The sequence below is a fragment of the Enoplosus armatus genome, chromosome 2, assembly GCF_043641665.1.
Source record: "Enoplosus armatus isolate fEnoArm2 chromosome 2, fEnoArm2.hap1, whole genome shotgun sequence".
In the NCBI taxonomy this organism is placed as follows: Eukaryota; Metazoa; Chordata; class Actinopteri; order Centrarchiformes; family Enoplosidae; genus Enoplosus; species Enoplosus armatus.
Window position 1 is genome coordinate 8530323 of NC_092181.1, and position 21900 is coordinate 8552222.

Sequence of the window (21900 nt, forward strand, 5' to 3'; positions counted from 1 at the left end):
CACCTCCGCCGTATACTTATCCTTTGGTGTGTTTCTGTACACTGTTTGTGAGGACCGAATATGAGTTTTACACCTTCAGAACCAGGACATTTTCGCAAAGTGAGGTCCCCCCTGAATGGTCGTCAAGGTCGGGGTAAGGTCGGGGTTAAGGGGAGAGGTAAGTAAAGGTAGTCAAGGATACAGGGGTGCTGCTATTTGAAAAGCTGTAGCCCTCAGCTATGAGCCAGTCGGCTCAGACTGTATATGAATAATCTGTGCTCTTTCTGTCTCTATTGCTTATGTACATCTTCATGTCGAAGTATCTTATAAAGAACCCAGTAGAATATATTGAAGAAGAGGAAGGCCAGAGGGAAGCCGGCCCTCGACACTGTGTCAATCTTTTTGGCTCTGTCGATGAACAACTTCCTCATCTCTTCTGTGCTTTTACCCCCTCCACCTGCTGCTGCCCCAGGTGGATTCTGGGTAGTGTTTGCAGCAGCTCCTGAGGTATTCAGTACAGTGACGGCGTTGTTGGCGCTGGCCTTTGAGTCCTTGCTGTTGCTGGGAGTGGAGGTCACAGCAGCGGTGGAGGTCAGCCTGCTCTCGTGTACTTCCCCTTCCTGTTTCAGAGACAAGGAGGGGGGGGGAGGAGGAAGGGAGGGGGGGGCGGGGGGCGGGCATGGATCAGATGATCGTGCTCATTCATTGTTCTCTTCACATGACTGTAAGTGCCACTGAGCAAGGCACAGAATGAGGGTTACATTGATATACTGCTTTGTTTATATACAACATTGGTCTTGAATTAGATTGGTTAGTGCAGAAATGATAGTGAGAGAGTCATATGTATTCTGAGTCATACTTTTGGCCATGTTGTAGAACAACTCAGAGCTGTTCCTAGTCAAATTTATGTACGCAAATGAGCTACAGCACGTTAGAATTCAGCAGAAAATGTATCTCTTCTTTCAGTTGTATTGATATGTCCTTTGTCGTGTCCTTTGTATGTTGAAAACTGCTGCGTTGATGATCACGACTGTTGTTATCACCCAGTGTCCACGTCTTCGCTAAAACCAGCAAAGCGACAAGGGGAGAACTTCCAACAACACACAGGCCGGATCATGCAAGTGAAACATGCACAGACACATGCGCGCACACACACACACACACACACACACACACACACACACACACACACACACACACACACACACACACACACACACTCATACATGTACTGTGCCGTTACCCTGTGATTGCTGGTGTAGATGTTGGTCATAGATCCACACAGAGGGTCTGTCGGTTTGAGGCCGTTGTCAATGTTAATGCGACGGAGGGCATCAGCTAGCTCCTCTTGATCAACTGCACCTCCACTGTTCTACCAGTTGACAGCATGCACACCAGTAATCAACAGACGGAAAACAAAAAGGAAGAAAAAAACCCCAAACAACAACAACAAACAAGAACAGAATCCAGAAGCAGGGTCGGGACACCCATTCATTCAGTCAACCTATGTGTTAAATGTGTCAGTGATAATGCTGGAGATGACATTTTGTTTGGGTGGGTCGAAATGCAGTTACCTTTATAGAACAACTGACAAATAATATAAAGCAATAAACAATAAAATCTTGGGTTGAAGTGTTCTTGTCTTCACAGTCATTGTAAATGAAGTAAAACCCGACAGAACTTTGGTGGCAGCGGCGGTGATAATAATAAAGGCCCATACTAAAGGAGCAGGACGAGCAGAGTCGAGGTCAGGCCTACGCAGATGGTTCAGCTAAAAAGGCAGCTATGTGTGGTAAAAAGGATGAGTATAGCATGGCCGCCACTGCCACACACACACACACACACACACACACACACATACACACACAGTGATGCATTGACAGTAGCAGAATTGCTGCTGACTGAATAGCTCCCACATTTCAGACCAAGGTCCTCACTTGGTTTCAGAGGTATTTAAAACCTTAGGAATAAAAAAATAAATAAAATCTGTATCACTGTCCTGTGCATCCACAACCCAGTGGTTTAATTGAGCAATCCAATCGTTCTGCACAGAATCTGTTCTTATCTGCAGGGAAATGGGTAACTGCTCGTCCTGCTGCGTTTATGTCAATGAGAGCAACGACCAGTCTGAGCTTTTTTTCCATAGGCTCAACAGGCTGCCAAGGCCCCCCCCCGACGTGAATCCTGGTGACCACGTTTATGTAAAGCCTAAAAAAGGAGCACGTCAAGCAGTTTGGAAAGGACCCTTTAGAGTACTGCTGGTAGCCCCAACAGCCGTTAAAAGTCTACACCCCTCACCCTCCTACAACTGACACAACCCCATCGCTGCCTCTGTAATAGGGGTGGGGCGATATGACGGTAATATCCACACCGTAGAAATGTGTCCACCAGTAGGGATTTGGCAATATCGTTTCCACCGCGGAAGAAACTGTAAAATCCAGCAATGATCAGTAATCTCATCTGTGAATGGGATATTTTTATATTGTAATTTGCTTCACAACAATTTAAGCTGAGGAGATATACAGTCTTTGACCAGATAATATAATACTGATATATAATATATACTGTATATCTTCTATTCCTTTATTTTTCTATTCCGTTTGTACTCATTTACTGAGTTGCCTCTCTGAGACAGACAGAAAAAAAAAGTACAAGTGCCCTTTGTGTATGTGTGAGTTGACTGAATGCTGAGTTGACCCTTTCCCAACACACACACACACAGATCCTAATCATGCATGGACGACAGGCTCATCCTCTGTTGGGATGGCCCCTCTGTAAAGAGAAACAACATAGCTGCGATCTGAGGAATCATAAAACCACAGAGGTTAAAGGTGCAGCCATGCTGTGTCGTGCACTAATACAGTGAGTGAGACGTGGCCTTGCAGCAGACTCACGCATGCACGGTCAGATGCATTGACACTTCATGTATACTGTCACAAATCAGGAATGGACTCGTGTCCAGCATTACATTCTAACATTGTGGTTTTCTTCTCTCTCTCTCTCATCTGATGCCATCTAGCTGCAATAGCAATGTGCCATCACAAGGTGGCAGCCTCGAACCAGTCCATAAGTCAGTGTGCATACAGTATGTGCATATCTGTGAGCAGGTATAGATATAGGTGTAATTTTGTTTTTTGTTTTTTTGCCCGATCACTCTGGACGATGGGAGTGTGGAGGACGGGGCTGATTTTCCAGTACCTTGCTCTTGTTCTTGGGTTGCCGTCTGAATCGCAGAAGCTCTTTATGTTGCCTCGACACAAAGTTGACAGCAGCGTACTCCAACAGTGCAGAGAAGACGAAGAGAAGACACACTGCCATCCAGATGTCTATGGCCTTGACATAAGAGACCTGTAAACACACAGACACATACACTTTATTAAGTAAAGTCTCAATCTGTGGACTTTCAACCCACCAGAGGTCTCTTGGTAAACTTGGTACAGATGAGCCTGCAATGCAAATGAGTTTGTTTCAAGGTGCATGATTTTTGTTTTTCATGTGAGATGCTGCTGAGGCTTTAGGGAAGGCAATGCCGGTCAGACAGTTAGTCAGTCCACTTTTGTACTGCATGTCCTAACCAATTCACATTTTCCTTAAATCATTACAGCCATTATTTTAGGGTTGCAGCTGCTGCCCCGCGCACACCCCCATGGCTGCGTTACCGATGCTTATAGTGTCAAACTGATGTATCCTCACCCTTTCATGAAATAATGACTTATTCAGACACGTGTAACATACTTGAGTGCAAAGTTCTGTTGAGCACTGGAGACATGAGAAACCTCCTAACCCATAACACACACACACACACACACACACACACACACACACACACACACACAGTCATGTTGTTGAGGTGTATATGTAGAGGATGTGTGTGTGAGAGAGATGGGTGTGCTAATAAGGGTTACGTAACAAAGGGCTCCATGTCTGATTTTTTTTCTCATGCATACAAGATACCAGAACAAGACTAAGGGGCTCTGTCTCACACGCGCTCTAGCAGATGCATGATGTGTGCAATCAACACATACTTGCCCATGCAAAACACCCACCAATCAAAATGGAGGAAAAGAAGAGGCAATTCAGGTCTCTGGGGAGGGAATACATCAACACACGCATGTGCAATCTCAGGCCTGTGAGTTTAACCCTTCGAACCGGGTAGACACAATCTGTCCATCCACGGCCGCAGCAGAAACAGCATCTGCTTGCAGCTAATGCAGCACACAGAAACGGGGCTCAGGTGTCGGCCATTACGCTTCCTGTTTTCCATCACCCAAAGCATATCTTATCTTACCTGAAATGTAACAAAAAAAAACAAACAAACATAGCAATAAGCGTCATCGTTCATGGTATCCCACACTGTCAGCTCTCCTTTATCCATCTATACCCGTTCATTTACAGATGGACAGAAGCCCGTGGACATACAGGCTAAAAAACTGTACAATTAAACAATTAAAAATGTGAAATTGTCCATTGAACATGCCTGAGTAGTAGTAGTAGTAGTAGTAGTAGTAGTGACTTAATATAAAAATAATACATGACATGCCTAGCTAACACTTGTGGTGACATTGCCATAAGCCTGTTGTAAAAAGTGTGAAAACCAAGCAAAAGCAGCCCTGGGTTAAAACAGGTGAGGGTCCAGTGCAGTATCTTGCTGGAATGCACTTCAGCTCTATCATATGGTCTGTGATATGACGTCTCCAAAGAGAAAAGTGCGCCTGACTCCACCAGACCAGCTGGGCTCACCAGACCATCACAGGGCTGACAAATACAGACAGACAACCGCTCGCACCTATGGGCAAGAGTCTCTAATTCATTCACCGACACCTGCATGTGTTGGGGCCGTGGGAGGGACGTGGGACACCTAAAGGAAGACCCAACGCAGATAAAACAAACAAACGCAGACCTTAGGCAGTGAAGTCCTGGAGCCAGAGCTCTGCGTTGTCATCGTGAGGACAGTGGTGATGCCCAGGGCCACTCTGGCCGGGGCAGCGTCCATGTTGATCCAGAAGGAGACCCAGGACAGAATGACAATGAGCAGGGAGGGGATGTACATCTGGATCAGGTAGTAGCCCATCTGACGCTCCAGGTGGAACCGCACCTCGATGCAGGTGAATTTACCTGCAGCGAAGCAGAGACAAGCGAAAATAACACTCCCTTAGACATTCATAATTAAATGGCACATTCATTAAGCACATTAATGCGCAACAAGGCTGGGGCACAGTTATGATCCTACAAGGCAGTGTTTGCTGTATTTACCTACGCTCCACCCAGCGTTCCACCCTACAGCCGCGATTTGGATTTTCTGGCTCTACCAAGTAACAAGATGGCAGCAGGCGTTCACTTTATAGCAGTCTTAAAAAAAAAACACATCAGAAACCTACTGTTGTGGCGACAGCATTTGATCTCCACTTGGGGTCAGCTCATTATGTGGCCCAAAATCTATAAATACCTATAATCCCTGTCCTTCTCTGAGCCTCCTGAATCATTCAGTGTCCCCACCCTCACATGGTGCTCCAGGTCAAAGACACCACATTCATGTTTGTCTACTGTCTATGGTCAGATCCCATTTAATGAAAAGACAGTGCCAGTCTGGACGTCAGCCTGTTTGTTTATCTCCCGTTTCACCCTGTGTGCATGTGTTGTGATGCTTACGGCAGTGTGTGTGTGTGTGTGTGTGTGTGTGTGTGTGTGTGTGTGTGTGTGTGTCACCTGTATTGTAGTGCTTGGTGCAGTATCTGAGGTCTGATTCATCTTTGAGGATGAACTGTGGGAGTGTGAGGCCTTCAGCCACTTGGACCGGTCCATTCTCCTGCCACTCAAAGATCAGGTCGTTCATGGTGTAACCAACTGAAAATATAAAAAACACGAACCACGGGGCAATTTAATGAAGCATTATGCATCACAAAGGTCATGGAGTATAAATCTGTGGCGGCCCTGCCAATGGCCTTACAGTTTTAGTGTTTGACTTTTCACGTCAGTATAATAATCACTAAAGCATGTTTATTTTTATTCTGGTTTACATTATGACGTTATGTTTCCGAGTTGAGTGCACGCATTTTGGTTAATGGTCATAGGTTTATCAGCGTGGTTTGAAATTTGTTTGTACCTGGTTTTCCTTGTTTCTCCACATGCTGCTGCTGAGTTGTCTGCCCAAAACATAAGCTGAGGGCTGAGGCAGCCTTTTATGCTAAAAGCAGGAAGTGGGAAGAAGCCAACTTCCTGTGCTGGGCAGGGGAGCTCTGGACTACACAATACATTCTTAAAGAATGGCAGCATGTGGATATTTCTTTTGGGTATTTTCAGTATTTACAATTACTGTTAGTTTTATTGGTACTTTATCATTATTGGTTGTTGGGTTTATTTTGGGTCTTTTTAATTGTATAGAGTTTTGTTACATCCCCCCCTTGTGTTTGTGTAGGCTAACCTATGGGGTTAGAAATAGTAGTATTTTTGATACCATTTTTCTTTGCTTACATGAATTGAATGTTTGATTTTTGGTCAAATAAAGTCTTAACTTTACAAAATGATGAGTGTTCTTGGCCCCAACCCCCTGTGTTTGTAATGTCTGGATATTCAGGCAGTTTTTGACATTCCCTGATACCTGTATTTTTAAGTTTTTCGATTTCAGAACAGTCTTGATTTCGACCAACCTACAGTTCCATGGTAGAGCAGCAACTCCGTCACAAAAAAACTGTTCTTGGTATATTATTTGAGGAATAAAAGAGGCAAGAACACGTCAAAATTAGAAACCAGCTTCACGGGTTAGGCTGTCATGTTTACACCGTCTGCATAATAAAGCGGCAAGTCATCAGCCCGTCGTGGAAGTAGTATTCAGATCCTTTACTTTAACAAAAGCAGCCATACCACACAATAAAATGACTAAGTAATATCAGCAAAATGAACTTGAAGTATCGCACGTAAAAGTACTCATCATGTAGCAGAATGAATTAGAGTTAAATTATAATTCTATTATTGAATTTTAGGACTGATGCATTAACGTAAAAACTGCATTTTAATGTTGTTGGATGAGGAGCAGAGTTGAGTTACTTTCTACTTTAAAGTGCAACAGTCCATCATCCATTTTGTAAGCAGCCTCATGTTTTATGTAAGTACAAGTACAAGAAGGTTGTAATTGAGGTTCAGTAGCTGAGTAAATGTACTCAGTTCCACCACTGTCAGCAGCACAGCAGCAGCGGCAGTCCTCCGCACTGGATTCTGTAAGCCACAGTACTGCTGTACTGAGAACCGCTTTGACAGAGCCCAACGTGCAAACAGTGTACAGTAGTTACATGCACCAGTCAAATGAAAAGATACTTATAATAATACACTTCACAGCTACAGAGCATGCCCGGGGGACATGATCCGTTGAGAGGTGGCTGCCTGAACCATGACACAAACACTTCCGAGACTATTATGCTATTAAGTTTTTTTAAAAGCACAATGTGAACAGAAGCTCAAATAATATTCTCATTTACATGTTGCCCCCAGTACTCAAACACACATACATCGGCGTACTGTGATTGGAGCAGGTGACCTGCTGGGGGTGTGGCTGTATAGTTGTGACATCACAACGTTACGGAAGTCCTGACGGCTCGTTTTTAAAGGCGCAGTTTCTGAATACGGGCTGTGTGTGTTTCTCTGTGGACTGAGGGTTTTGATACTTTCACAGTATTTATACAGCACCTGGACCTGCTTTATAACCAAACAAGACATGGAGATCTCACGTTCTACAATATGGGACCTTTAAGTTAAATTGTTATGTTCCATCTTCCAACCACGATGACCATGCTTGATGAAGGCCACTGATGGGAAAGAGTAGGTAAAGAAACAAACTACAAAAACAAATTACTGAGGATAATGATTGAGAGTGGGAGCCATATTCAGATGCATGCAGTCAGTGCACTATGGGGCATCTTGGCAAACCAGCTGGTACATGTTGGTACAAGCCTACAGATATATACAAAAGATTTAGTTAATCTTGCGAGGTTCAGCTAAAAGCGTGCAAAAAAAGTGTGTGCATGTTGGGAGAAACAAAAACAGAGGAGAGGGGATGCCCTCGGCCTTCCACGCGAGCGCACAGGCTTCTGTGCTCGGTTCTCGAAGTGATTTAAATCCTACAATCGCCCCTGGTGCCCAACTGCATCAACTCCAAACACTTGTTTTTCCAGTTCAACTACCTCAGTCTGGTGAAAAAGAAAAAAATAAATAAATCATCATATCAGTGACACAAGTGAGATTACCTGAACAGGGACAATCTGCATCATCATGTTACCCCTCCAGTTCAATTTAATACTACACATTATATCTATAAGCAATAAGTAATATTAAATTGAATTGGAGAACAGGCAGTTTTTTCTCTCTGGAATCATTCCCTCTCATCCTCTCTCGCTCCCCCCCCCTGATCTGTATGTTTCCTGTGTTCTCTGCCGCATGACATCAGAGACTATGTATGGTAATGCCTCTGGCCAGTGGCCTGGAGCAAAGTAAAACCACCAATGAAGACAAATAATCTGTCCCAAGTGTTATCTGTCCCCTGGGGCGAGGCTAAGCGTCTGATTGGACAAAGAATGAGTTAGTCATCCTAACCCTATCGACATTATTAAACGCGACTTTGTGTTTCCTTAAAAACACACGGCCACGTGCTTAAATGCTGTTTCCATGAAGTCCAGGGGGGGAGGAGAGCGACACTAAATATATGGATGAATGGAAACTGAGAGAACGTGCGAGATACATAGCAAAAAACAGAAGGATAACATGGGAAATCATGGATAATATGATATCTATAATTGTTTGCATTTTATTGTTGTCCAGCTCCTGCCTACACAGGTGGTGGTACAGGCTCTGCTCCCTGTATGAATCCAAGCAGCATGCTAAACATTCAGTGGCGTGCACAGTTCTGTCTCTATACCCACAAAGTCCCTGTGGGTATACATCGGACCCCGGCAGATGCTTCACTGAGGTATGGGACATGCATGCGGCACGAACGGCAGAAGCCATCGCAATCATGATGAATAATAAACCGAAGACAGGAGGAGGCAGGAGTGGTGGAGTGTTGGCTGAGTGATGCTAACTTATTAATACAACGACGTGTGACTGACACTGAATTGAAAAAAGGGAGACACAAAAAAAAAAATCATGGCGACCAAAGGAGAACAGAATATGTGGGAGAGCAATACTGGGAGGATCGGCCATCCTGCTTTTGATTTGGAAGGTCGAAATGGAAAGTTCATTTAGATCAATTTTTGATTTGGAGTCCAAATCGTTACTCCCCTACCGGCTTGTGAGCTTTGTTTCCCCCTAATAATCTCCTCCTAACTGGACTATACAATATTTCCTAACCTCAAATATTGTTCATCCTTTTATTTTATACATGTTCTTTATTTCTTTTTTAATTAGTTAACTCATTTTTATTATTTCTTTCTACCTGGGCTGGATAACTTTGGGAACTGTAGCCTAAACAAAAACAAGTAACTAGTACCAAGATTAGTATTCAGAAGGTTGCTGTAATTAATGGCACCTGTGGCCTGCAGTCTGCAGGTGCGAGCGAGTAACCTGGGAATCAGCCAAAACACTGACGTGAAAATATTTCCTGAATTTCCAACTACAGCGGATAAGCTATGATTAGCCGTAGTTATGTGGCAATAGAAAGAGTATCAGTCCATAGTGGTAGTCTTATATTTCTGTAAAATGTGTGCAAATGAATATGCAAATAATAAAAGTTCTATCATAGAATTGTATGTCAGTAGTCTTTGTGGACCAATTTGAGTTTTAGAATTAGGGAGCGAGGACATTTGTACTGCTCCTCACACTGGGTGGAACTTCAGAGGGCTAAAGGACTTGGTCTTATGGTTAAGGTTAGAACTAGGCTTAGGTTCAGATTAGGGTGAAGGTTGGGGGTAGGCATTTAGTTGTGATGGTTAAGGTCAGAGTCAGGGCCCAGGTAAAGCATTGTGTCAATAAGGGTCCTTACAAGTACTACAAACGTGTGTGTGTGTGTGTGTGTGTATGTGTGTGTGTGTGTGTGTGTGTGTGTGTGTGTGTGTGTGTGTGTGTTCACGCTGTACTTACAGCTCTCCAGCTGCATGATACAGGTCTGAACATCCATAGGGAAGTTTTTTAGATCCATGGGACATGAGAGAGTTAATGTTAGTCTGAAAGCGAGGAGAGAGGAGAGAACAAGTTACCCATAAATGTCGTACACATGCTTTTATCTGTGCTTATTTTATATTCATGTGGCACCAAGCAGGATATGTACGAAGCTCCAAAACAGACACACAGCCTCTCTGCAATGTCTAAGAGGCAGCCGCCGCTTACTCAGATGGAAATTAATTATCTAAATATATAAATGATTTCTAAATTAAATGCACGTCTTGGATTATTTTGGGTTACATTCCGCAGTGTGCTTTATGTAAGCGTGCTGCTGGTTCATGTGCTGTAAATACAAAACGGATTATGCCAGGAGATATTGTAAAATGCATTGTTTGAACAAATACATTCTTCAGTCAGTGAGGTTCCCCATACACAGACAAATCCTAATGGTGCACCATCCTATAGAACTACGGTATTCATACTACAAATAATGTATTCCTCTGAATCCCATCTTGTTTCCAACTGTACTGGGGGTGCACTGCACGTCGATAGCCTTCTTGACACACTGCTCCTTAATTCATGAAGACAGGAGCCCTATAGCGTCTCAGTTTGGTCAAAGTCAAGAGAATAAAAGTAGAAGCTACTTCTGACTTTGGACTGTATTCACTCAGATACGACTGACCACATTTTTGGCTCACAGATTTGGTCTTTGGCACCAGCTAAACAGGGCCGGTCCCCACTCACTACTTACCGTATAGAGTACAAAACATTCCCATTCTTAAATATCCTGAGCAGCTTGTTGTCTGTCGTGACTTCGTGAAAGTGGGCCCCCTTCTCGTTGGCAAAGAACAGATCTGGTTTCCATATGGAGTCTAACATGGAGGGGTCCAAGTCCAGAGAGTCATCGGGGTATTCAGAGTAGGCGAGCCTGGGGTCATTCCATTGCTGACGGAGGAAGATATTCACACGGTAGTCCTGCAGACACAGACAGTAATATGAAGACATTTACAGGAACAGTAACTGGTTGATTCCCCATTACAAATTTGCATCATGGGGTGAGTTTGGCTCAGTTCAAGCATCATGGTGGATGACAACTGTAAAAAAAAACATAAATACTGTACATGTGCAGTTCTTTACATGAGGACAAGAGATGGGAATTACAAGGTTGCTCCTTGGAAAAGTTTGAAGAAAGATAGTTCTGCATGTAGTTACAGTGCTTTATTTTGTAATTTGAACTCATTTTGAACTACAATAACTCTCTCCAACCATTTGTAATTGAGTTAGCATTAGCTTAATGTGAGCTAGTGTTCTGAGACCGCATGGAAAGGTAGCTAACACACTGCATTTGTTGTTTGGTGTTTTGTAACCAGCCTATGCTCAACTCTGTAATGTTATTATGGTTTTTAGTTAAAATTTTGGCCATTTGTTTTTTTTTTATGATTTAAATACTCCATGACAATAAAAGCAGCATAAGCATCGGGGGGTGCAGGGCGTCTCAAACTGGTCCCTCGATAGGGAACCTAGTGTCCTAAAGCCAGTATCACTCCATGCCACTGCTCAGCTCTCTAGAAAATTCCCAGAATGCACTGTAAAAGGCAGCGAGCATCTCTGCTCACGATGCTCACTGACTGGAAGTGACATCACTACATCCACTTCACTACACTTCCAGCAGAGCCAGAGTCACCACACGGTGAACACAGAGGCGGCTAATGAAATTAAACAAGGGTGCGTTTGATTTAGGTGAGACAGTAATACTAACTGCTCCCGATGCTTTTGGCCTACATGAGTCAAACATGCAATTTTTATTTCATGAGCTGTGTCTTCTCGGAACTTATGATGCGACAAGAGTCCCCTTGAGAAGGAGTGTAACCAATTGAAATAGCAAATGTATTATTACAGATTACATATACATATATATCTTATACACTTACATACAATTCTTTATTTTTCATTACCTTTTACATCAGTAATATACAGTAGGTTGCCTTTAAGAGAATGCACATGTCATTATCATCACTGCCTGTGTCCAAGTGTTCACTGATGCAGAAACCTCATCAGAGCTGGAAATACAATTCACTGTACAGTGATTCACTGCCTGCCTGGGGTCATCCTGCATGTCCCCACCTACAGATGTGATACCTGTTGGCAGGTAGGGAGACCTACTTTTCAGCCGTTCAGTTCTCAGTTATTTCTGGTGGTCTCTCGATTACCCCAAGCATCAAATACTCATCACATCATTCGTCTTACTGCCAGTGGAAGACTATCCTCTTGCCCCAACTGCATATGATGTGCTAATTTTCAATTATGTATGGTAGTACATAAACATCTGGGAAATCAGAAAAGAGAATATAAGTAAGGAGGAGAGAAACACAAAGACAGTGGCTCCCACTGGATCATTTTGTCCAGAACTCAAACAAACTAGATTTTATTAAACTAGAAAGCCACACTAGAAATAGAGGAGAGGGGAAGAGATCTTAGCTGAACTATTTTGTTTGGATTTTTCATATTTTTCTCATTGTCTTCATTATGTCAGAGGTGCTTTCACACATATTTACTAATAAGGCAATGCATCCTCTGATACCCTGGCAGATAAATCAAGCTATTAACCAATGGTGCCGTCTGATGAATAAGAGCTAGGATAAATACGAATGCATGATGCACTATTGCAGCATCATGCATTCATTAGACGATGGCTTGTCCAGCCTGCCTGCCGGACTTTAATTAGCCTAAATGATTTGTTGCACCACAGCTCTCATTTGCATGGCTGTTGTGATGTCAGCAGAGACTATCAACACACTTGAGTTTGTCCTCCCGTCCTGAGACTGGACAATCAAACTCTTACATTTAGATACAAACTTAAAATCAACGGACTGTTGTATGAGTCGAATATAACATGCCCCAGTAAACACTGAGACGCTGAATAACCGTTGTTTGAACGTCCAATCAAGACATCCCACTATGGTTGAAAAATAGAACCAAAATGAAAGTTGTACTGACATCAGCTGGAAGTTTATGAACGCATTCAGCAGCTTTAGACATCCTATATGTCCGGATTAACAATTTAATAAGCTACAAGCCGGACATCTGATATTTGGTTTTAGCAGCGTGTCATTTACAAGATAATCCTGATATACACATATATAAACAATCATGCAACAGCTCCACCATCGCCACTAATGCATAGACCTTAATTACGTTTATTAAGGCGTCCCACCCCAACGCCAAGATCCACTTGACAATCAGTCCCAAAATGGACGTCCTAGTCGGAACTCAACGGCTATATAATGTCTTAACGATGTATCCTGAAACTAAATGAATAATGGAATCACGACTTTATCATTAGAATATAAAAAATCCTGACTTTTAGACAATATTTTACATTATTTTACCCCAAAATGTATTTTTTTTGTATAATTCTATGTCATTTGTTTAACAGGTTCATTTGCAATATTACATATTCATTTTTATGCAGGTAATGTCTCTAATCCAAGATGACACGTTTTTCAATCAATGTACTGCTGTTAGAGAGTATTGACTCGTATTTATTTCAAACAGTTTCCACCCACTGATCTGATCTTAGCATCGAAGTAATGTGCAATGATAAGATAAAGAAGTTAATGTATGCGTGTCAAGTCCAACTGGAGTTTTCTAGAAAATACTAGGACCTGGAGGGAAATAAGAAAATACAAATCCTAAGAATTTAAAAGACGTGTGTGTACATAAATAAAAGTAATGGCAAGAATCCACTGAATATACGGAATATTTCAAAAAGGAAACCGGATGGAACTAATCCGAGTGCCGCCCGGGGGATTTCAAAGCGCCATGCGGCATCACAGGGGGCAGTACCAAAGTAAGCGAACACAACGCTCAGAGAAATGTCTCGACAGCATTGTAATACTGAGGTCAGACTGTGCAGGGCTGATACATCTACAAAATCTGTAGAGGCAGCCGGTAAGATGCTGTACTTTAAAGTAGTTTGAGAGACCGTTTTCCTGGCGAAGGTCACTGCTGCTACCAAGCCGGTTTTGGGGGTCGCACTAGCTTTACATCACGAGGATAATTTAATTCTTTAGTGTTCATGAGTACAAGACGGTTTGTCTGCTTTTTATAATCTATTGTCAATTGGTTATAAATATATTAGCGACTCTTGATGATGTTTGTCAAGTAGAAGCAAGGGGAATGGTGATGATGATGATAAAAAAAAGTGTTGTTAGTTGCATTTGATTTGGTTTACTTTTGGTCACAAACATGGGGAAATAATGAACAAAAATACGATACGACGACAACAGTTTCATAGGCAGTTGTCAAATTCAGTTTTGAAATATCTTATTTTATGTTATTCGAAATAAACTAATCTCTGGCTGAAACGCCATGTTTGCCTCATCTTGAATACATCTTATATTTATGCATTAGGCCTGTGTAGGGCCAGTAATATTTGCCCCTTGACAAATATGTTCATTTCATAATGGTGGCACAGAATCTGCTGCAAATCAGGTCTTCCAAGTGACGCTTTACAAAAGAAACGACTGGCCCACGGACTACTTGCAAGGCGAGAGAATAAGAGGTAAATAACATAAATAAATAAATGGTTCTGCCACAGGTTTTTAACTTGAAATGGTTCCTGAGAGGACAAACCTAACCTGTGGCATTATAATGTCTCCCTGTGTGCGCAGATAAACTAAACACTGCTCGCACACAGATAGAGGATGGATTAAGAGGGATGTAGAGATTGAGTGAACAAATGAAAAAAAAAAAAAGAGAGTCTAACAGTAGTAAATCTGTTTAACATAGATAGCGTGTACAGACCAGAGTGAGCCAACCTGGCTGTAAGCACTCTCTGTGTGTGTGTGTGTGTGCGTGTGTGTGTAGGCATTCAAAAATCAACTCTGAATCTCTCCTCCTCTGTTTTTCTCCTCTCTTTCTCTGACACAGAAGGGAAAAAAAACTGTACAACCAAACAATCAGCATTATGAATGCTTATATTACCGTTGAAATGTTCTATGTTTTTATTTAAGGCACATGTGTGTGAGAGCACTGCGATGCATACTCCAAAAAATGTACCTCCTGGTAATGTATATGTGGTTAAGCCAAGCTCCGAAAACATTCGCGTAATGTTATTTTTTGAAAATAAAGCCTTTTTGCAGAAATTCAGAAATCACTGTTCCATTACGTGTTCAGGAGAACACCTTGGTGAGAACTGGGCTCTTTGTGTTCAGCAGATGGTACTCATCTTGGCAACATGCAGTCCTTTTCGGACGTTGCACTTTTCACTGTTTAAATGGGTGAAACGGTGCATCAGAAAAGCAGGCGGGTCGTATTTAAGAGCCAGGCAAGTGGGATGGAGGTCAAGCAAGTATCAGCCACCTGGAGGCAAGTGGGTTTAAATCCACATACTAGAATGACCTCAATAGTTTTCTGAGGTGGTTAAGTCAACAAATAGTTACACAAAAAAAAGTCTATCCTCCAGGTTGCAGCAGGCAATTCAGTGCAGCCACAAATTTATCACATCAAGAATACTATGGATAGCACAATAATTATTATTATTATCCATACAGATGGCAACAATTAAAAGTGTCATTTTCAACACCATTTCTTAGTTGAAATGTGCTGTTGATGCGTTGAGGTTGTGTCACGGCGCTCTCTTCTTTGTCGGGGGGGAAAGACGAGTGGGTAAATGGAAAGACAGATGGTAAGAAGAGAGGAAGGTCTTAATCCTAATGTGACATATGGCCCATGTGCATATGCATCTCTCAGTGCTCCTCTCTCTCTGCAGCGCTCTCAGTGTAAACGGTGCACCGCGACCTCTGCATTTGCGCTGACCCCTCTCTCTTCTGCACAGTCCTCACACTCACTGCCTTTTTTTTTTTTTTGCCTTTCCCCCTTCATTGGCTGTGTGACTTTTAGATCCCGCTCTCAGTTTTCAAATCAACTCAATGGATTAGGACCTTTAGCACATTTCTGATGTGCAGCTATGACACTTCCACGTCCTTCCCTTCCTCTGACATTAGCCTGTTAGCTGTTCCCCGGGCCAGTAAATAAGAACTGTGCATGAGAGAGTTTGCTAGCGCTACCTGTGAACTAGATACTCAAGTGAAAACTGATAGCTTGATGTATACACACACTCCACGGAATAGTACAAACAAACTGTAATTCATTTTACTTACCTCTGACTATCAAACCTCTGCTTAATGCTTCTTTTGTGTGCCATGAAATGGGAACTTTGCAAAATCAGAACATGAAAAGCCAGAACAAGCGTATGACTTATGAACTTGTTAAAAGGTACTAACGATTAAAAAAAAATGGTTATAACTACAGACATCCTCAAAATAAACACTAAAACTGAAAAGGCACCTTGAACGCTGACTAAAGCTGTAGTGGAAGTGGAGTCTGGAAGTTAAAAAATAATGATGACTCAAAAAAGAAATCACAAAGACAGAGGGCCAGGGTGACACTTTTCACAAAGCTGGCTCAGTGACACACACACTGTCATGAAAGATTCATTCGAGTCCAATAAATAATAAAAGTCAAATGAAAGCAATCTCGTCCACCCCCCCCGAAATTACTCGCGATGGCTCTTGCTTGGCAGGCAAACACACCAACTCACACACAAACACACGTAAACACACACAAATGGCGTATCTGTCAGAGCAACTCCCAGCGGGGCAGAAAGCACTTAGACCTTGTCGCTTCACTCATCCATCCACTCATCCGTCCATCCGTCTTTAGAGAGGGCTTGACTGATCACAACAGCGACCAGAAAGTGGAGTGGCGTCGGGGCGCAGTGACGCATCATTACTAACTTAGACACACTGAAATATATAGTTTTATTTAAGTATTAATCAGTGGTGTCAGTCAGGTTTGGTTTATGGAGGCTAACACTCACAATGTTGTTGGATTGAATCTGCCAATAGCAACTATTTCTTGACTAACGCCATCTCTACACAGGGGGCGTAGCTTGAGCACCGCGTTAGCAGAGCAGCAGCAGCAGCAGCTTCAGTGACATCTGTGTCTACACAGGATGCGTCAAGGAACCGTGCTGACAAATAAAACAGACTTGCGGCGTAAAAATCAGCTTTTGTGTCACTGTTGGAGCCTATCTGGTCTGTCAGACGTGCTTGAGACGGATGAATGAAAAATGTGCATTCTGTGTAGACATGCTGTGAACCTGTTAAGACCAGCTAGAGACCCATGAAGGCTGCATTGTTTGTTTGAGCTCATGAGCAGTCGACATACCCAAAGATATACCCATACATGAAAGCTTTCTTCCTCTGGAGTGAATGAATATGTTTAACCAGTCTGTTCAATTCTGCTATTTATTTACGAAAGCATCTTTATCTGTGCATTGAGCTGGTACTATACATGCTTTTTACGACACTGACAAATTCAACACGATATTTCAGTTACATTTGGTGGCTGGGAAATTATTGATATGCATTAAATTGGTGTTCTAGGGACCCAAATCCTTGCTGTTGTAACGTTCTGTCCTTGTTGCTGATTAAACATAAATTGCAAATGTGGATGGATGACATCTTGGAGGGAATCACAGCTATTTTTTTTTAACCCACCAGTATCTTTGAAGTGCATTCTGTATTTCCACACGTACTGAAATTCTTACTCTTGTTTGTTCTATCGCTTGACCCTGGTTGGGGACGGGGACAGCTGTGCAGCTCTCCCAAATCCTAGAGGAAATGGAGTGACTTTCACAGGTTGAGAAGGTCGATAAAATGCTTTTACTTCCGTGCTTGAAGAGGACCAAATGTCCTCTTCAAGCACCGTCAATTTTGGGTCATTTTTTACTCATCTCATTGCAACATACCATGAATCCCACATAAATATATATCCTTGGTCTATGCACAAGTGTGTATGCACAATATCAATAAAAGCAGCTTGTGTACAGCTTGGACTGACTTCATATAACTTTAAAGTATTTGCTGTCAGAGCCACTAAATGTCTTCACTGCACATCTGCTATTCCTGTCTGCATGTCTGTCTCTTCTGATTTCTATCTCTGTCTGCCTCCCTCTGTTATTATCTCTACTTGTCTTGACTGTGTCATCCTGTCTGGCCACAGTTTGAAGGTTTTCTTTTGTCCTCTTGCAAACTACTACGCTGGTCAAGTATAGAAGGGAAGGGAAGGGAAGGGAAGGGAAGCGGACCTCCGATTCCAGGAGGGCAAACCCAGAAGCATGTGGCAAGGTCTAAGAAGTGACAGATTACAAGCCCATCCCCACCCCCTCTCCTGGTTAAGTGCTGATGCATTTCTAGCAAGTGAGCTAAACAACTTTTATGATTGTTTTTTGAGGCCATCAGCAGCGGGTCCTAAAACTATGTGCTGACCAACTAGCACTGGTGTTCACAATGATATTCAACTTGTCGCTGGCTCAGTCTGTCATACCCACATGCTTCAAGAAGTCCACCATCATTCTTGCGCCCGAGAAAACAAGACCAGCCTGTCTGACTGTAGTGATGAAATGCTTTGAAACGGCTGGTCGAGGATTACATCTGCTACCCAGCACACAGTACCCACTACAGTTTGACTACCGTCCCAACCGATCAACGGAAGATGCCATGGCCCACACCCTCCACACCACCCTATTTCACCTGGACAAGAAAGGGAGCTATGTGAGATCGCTGTTCGTTGACTACAGTTCAGCGTTTAACACCATTGTCCCCTCCAGGCTTGTAACAAAGCTCAAGGACCTGGGATTAAACACCTTACTGTGCATGTGGATCCTTGACTTCCTGACGGGCAGGCCACAGATGGTGAGGGTGGGTGGACACGGCTCTTCCACCCTCATCCTTAACACTGGAGCCACCCCAGCAAGACTAAGTAGTTGATAGTGGACTTTGGGAAGAAGCAGGGAAGGAACTAGACTTTTCACTTCAAATGCACATACAGTAATATTGCCATGTTTAGTGTGTCACCAATGACAAATCAATTTTGGTTTACGGGGAATGTATTAAGTTAACTAATTTACTGTAGTTTCATGCACTATCTCTGTTACTTACCATGGTGGTTTCAGCAATGGAGCCAAAGCTGTTGATGAAAATGTTACAGGAAACATTGACGGGAGGACCTGCAGAGAGAGAGAGATAGACTGATTGCAGTAGATGAAAATACGTAATATAGATTCAAGGTTGATTCATTTATCAAGGGTTGTTCAACGAAATGCAAGCTGTAGTCCCTTCATGCTACACACACAAACAATAATAAACTATTATTCACGGTGGAGTGCAGAGGATAATTTGAGGAGTCTCACAACCTGTGGAAAGAAGCTACTTCTGTATCGCTTGCTTGGGGGGGAGGGGGGGGGGGGTCCCAAGTCCCAAGTCCCAATGACCTGAGCCTCTCAGTGCTGTATCCAGTACCTTCTTCCCGACCGCAGCAGGGAGAAAAGGCCATGAGCCAGGTTTCTTGGTCCTTAATGATTCTCTTGCCTTATTCTCGCAGCTCCTGGTGTAAATATCCTTTAGGCAGGGTAGAGCACTGCCTATTGTACAATCAGCTGAATGAACCACTCTTTGCAGGACCTTGCGGTCTTGTTCCGTGCTGTTTCCACACCAAGCAGTGATATTGCCCTTCAGGATGCTCTTGACGGTGCAGGAGTAGAAATTCCTCAATATTTAAGGGAATATCTGGAATTTCCTTAAGTGTCATGGTGCAGCGACCTGGTCAAGCATTCTGTGACGTGGACACCAAAATACTTGAAGCTGTCCACCCTTTCCACCGAGGGCCCATTAAAGGGGGCATTGTTACTTTCCTGCTTCCTTCCACCTTCAGCTCCTTAGTCTTGCTGACATTCAGGAGTAGGATGCAATGCAATGAGTCTGGAGGGAACAATAGTGTTAAACGCTGAACTGTAGTCAATGAACAGAAATCTCACATAGCGCCCTTTTTTCTCTAGGTGAGATATGGTGGTGCGGAGGATGTGGGCGTCCGTTGATCGGTTGTTATGGTAGGCAAACTGTAGTGGGTACTGTGTGCTGGGTAGTGAGGAGCAGATGTAATCCATGACCAGCCATTCATCACTACAGAGGTAAGACCTTGCCACAGGCTTCTGGGAGTGCCCCCTTGGAATCGTAGTCTTGTAGTAGTCCACTGTCTTCTGGGTTATATGTTCTATTTTGCCTCCTTTACTGCTCTTCTTACATTGTAGGCTGCTGCTTCATAATTGTCCACGTTGCCCCAAGTTCTAGGCTGCAGTGCATGTGTTTATGGCATCTCGGATGGATCTGATAATCTGTGGTTTCTGGTCGTGGAATGATTTAACTGTAGTTTTGGGAACAGTTGCTTCTGCTGTTTTACAAATTCAATCCACCACAGGCTCAGTGAATCCATTGATGCCATCGGTGAAGTCGTTCACCAGTGGGGTCCTGGAACCTGCTCCAGACTGCATCACGTAGTGCAGATTGTAGGGTGGCCTCTGATTGGCCTGACTATTTCCTGACCTCTCCCGTCCCGACATTTTGACTACACTGACTTTGTGATGTGAGTGGAAAGCCATTAACCGATTTACATACAAAATATGCCGTAGACTATATATAAAGTTTAGATGAAGTAAGGTTCTAAGATCAATAGTTATATTTTACTGTTATATGTAAAATTTCTTTGTGGCAGTGGGGTGGGGGTTACTGTCGCTCTGGGATTGGAGACAGCAGCAGGCGGCACAGTCACAGCAGCGGGTATTTGATAATCAGTAATCACAACTGTTTATCTTCCCTGCTGTGAAGCCGGGGCTGTGCGATTGCCGACGGTGCATGCTAACAACTTCTTTTGAGCCTGTATATATTTCATTACGTCGTGTGGCCAGAGCTTTAGCATTGTTTATTGGAGTTGTTTGTGTGATTCACCTGTTTGCACAGTTTGCTGCGGTTTGCTTTTAATGTCAGGGAATGAACTTGGCCTAGACATGCCAAGAACTGAACTGTCGATCATTCTCGTAAAACATGCAAAATGAGAAATGTATACTTTGTTTATGTCTCTGTATTGTACTGTATTACGTATTGCGTCTCCACATTAAGCTGCCATTTCTATCCAGGGACATGTTCAAATGTTGGTTTTCAAGGATATAGTAGTGATTTGGTGAATGTGCTTTACATTAAATGTGTTTTAATGTTGCCCGCAAGGATTGCTAAAATTGTTGTCTGAAGATTTTTGGCAAAGCATGATATTTTAGTATGATTAATGACCAATAAAGGAGCTGGCCTTGGATCTTAATACAGTTACATTTCAGCAATTGGATTTGGATTTTACTACTTGGGCTCACCTCAAATTTCCAGTTTGTAAGACACCTGATGGGAACTGTGCCTGACAAATTCAACACGTTGCCATGTCTGTTCTCAGGTGGGGATATGGTAAAATGTTATGCTCAAGTTCAAGCAAAGTTCCTCAGCAAATGTTTAACTCACAGAGTGGATACCAGTGCAGTGGCCTGTCTGTTCTTGTGGGAAAAAATACAGACAGACACAGATAGCTAGGTACCTTTAAAGTTCGGCCTTATCCGCGCATCATATCCAGATGTCCTCCCCATCAGTTTGTCCAGAAAATCAGAGGGAGACATTGGGACCTGCCGTGTCCTCGCAGCATTGTCCACCTCCTTACACTGACCCACACTGTCACAGAAACAAAACACAGACAACTCAGGACATCATCCGTGGCATTTTCACATTGTCACAGCAGGATGTGTGTTTTGCTCCTTGTCAACCAACGTAAAAGCGCCGTAGTGAGTCAGTTCATTGACTGTTTATTGCAGCTTTGATGTTTGCTATTCAGAGCACCGTGGACCAGATCCATAAACACCTCGAGGATTTTGAATCTAAAATTTCCGACCAAGGA

At 43.0% G+C, this 21900-nt stretch overlaps 1 protein-coding gene across 3 annotated transcripts; it reads right to left on the reverse strand.

The window, feature by feature from the left end:
- Positions 1-269: 269 nt before the first annotated feature.
- glra3 (glycine receptor, alpha 3) lies at positions 270-21625 on the reverse strand. 3 transcript variants are annotated; one of them, XM_070915137.1, is made up of 9 exons: positions 21547-21625; positions 19074-19141; positions 10817-11040; positions 10045-10127; positions 5686-5823; positions 4880-5094; positions 3178-3327; positions 1882-1911; positions 270-521 (listed from the first exon to the last, which is right to left on the reverse strand). In XM_070915137.1, the coding sequence occupies exons 1-9, from the start codon at positions 21623-21625 to the stop codon at positions 270-272; spliced, it is 1239 nt and encodes a 412-aa protein (XP_070771238.1). The 3 variants fall into 3 exon arrangements, with proteins under 3 accessions (XP_070771238.1, XP_070771222.1, XP_070771230.1); XM_070915121.1 differs by lacking the exon at positions 1882-1911 and adding an exon at positions 1223-1335 and having other exon boundaries at positions 270-599; positions 3159-3327; XM_070915129.1 differs by lacking the exon at positions 1882-1911 and having other exon boundaries at positions 270-599.
- Between the last annotated feature and the right edge of the window lie 275 nt (positions 21626-21900).

Bases quoted from the DNA above. Each gene is read 5' to 3' on its own strand.
- glra3 (XM_070915121.1), bottom strand. From the start codon at position 21,625: ATGTCTCCCTCTGATTTTCTGGACAAACTGATGGGGAGGACATCTGGA. The intron at 5,095-5,685 runs GTGACACACACA...GCTTCGCTGCAG, and splicing joins CACCAAGCACTACAATACAG to GTAAATTCACCTGCATCGAG. The intron at 1,336-3,158 runs GTCCTCCACACT...GTGGAGGTGCAG, and splicing joins GGTACTGGAAAATCAGCCCC to TTGATCAAGAGGAGCTAGCT.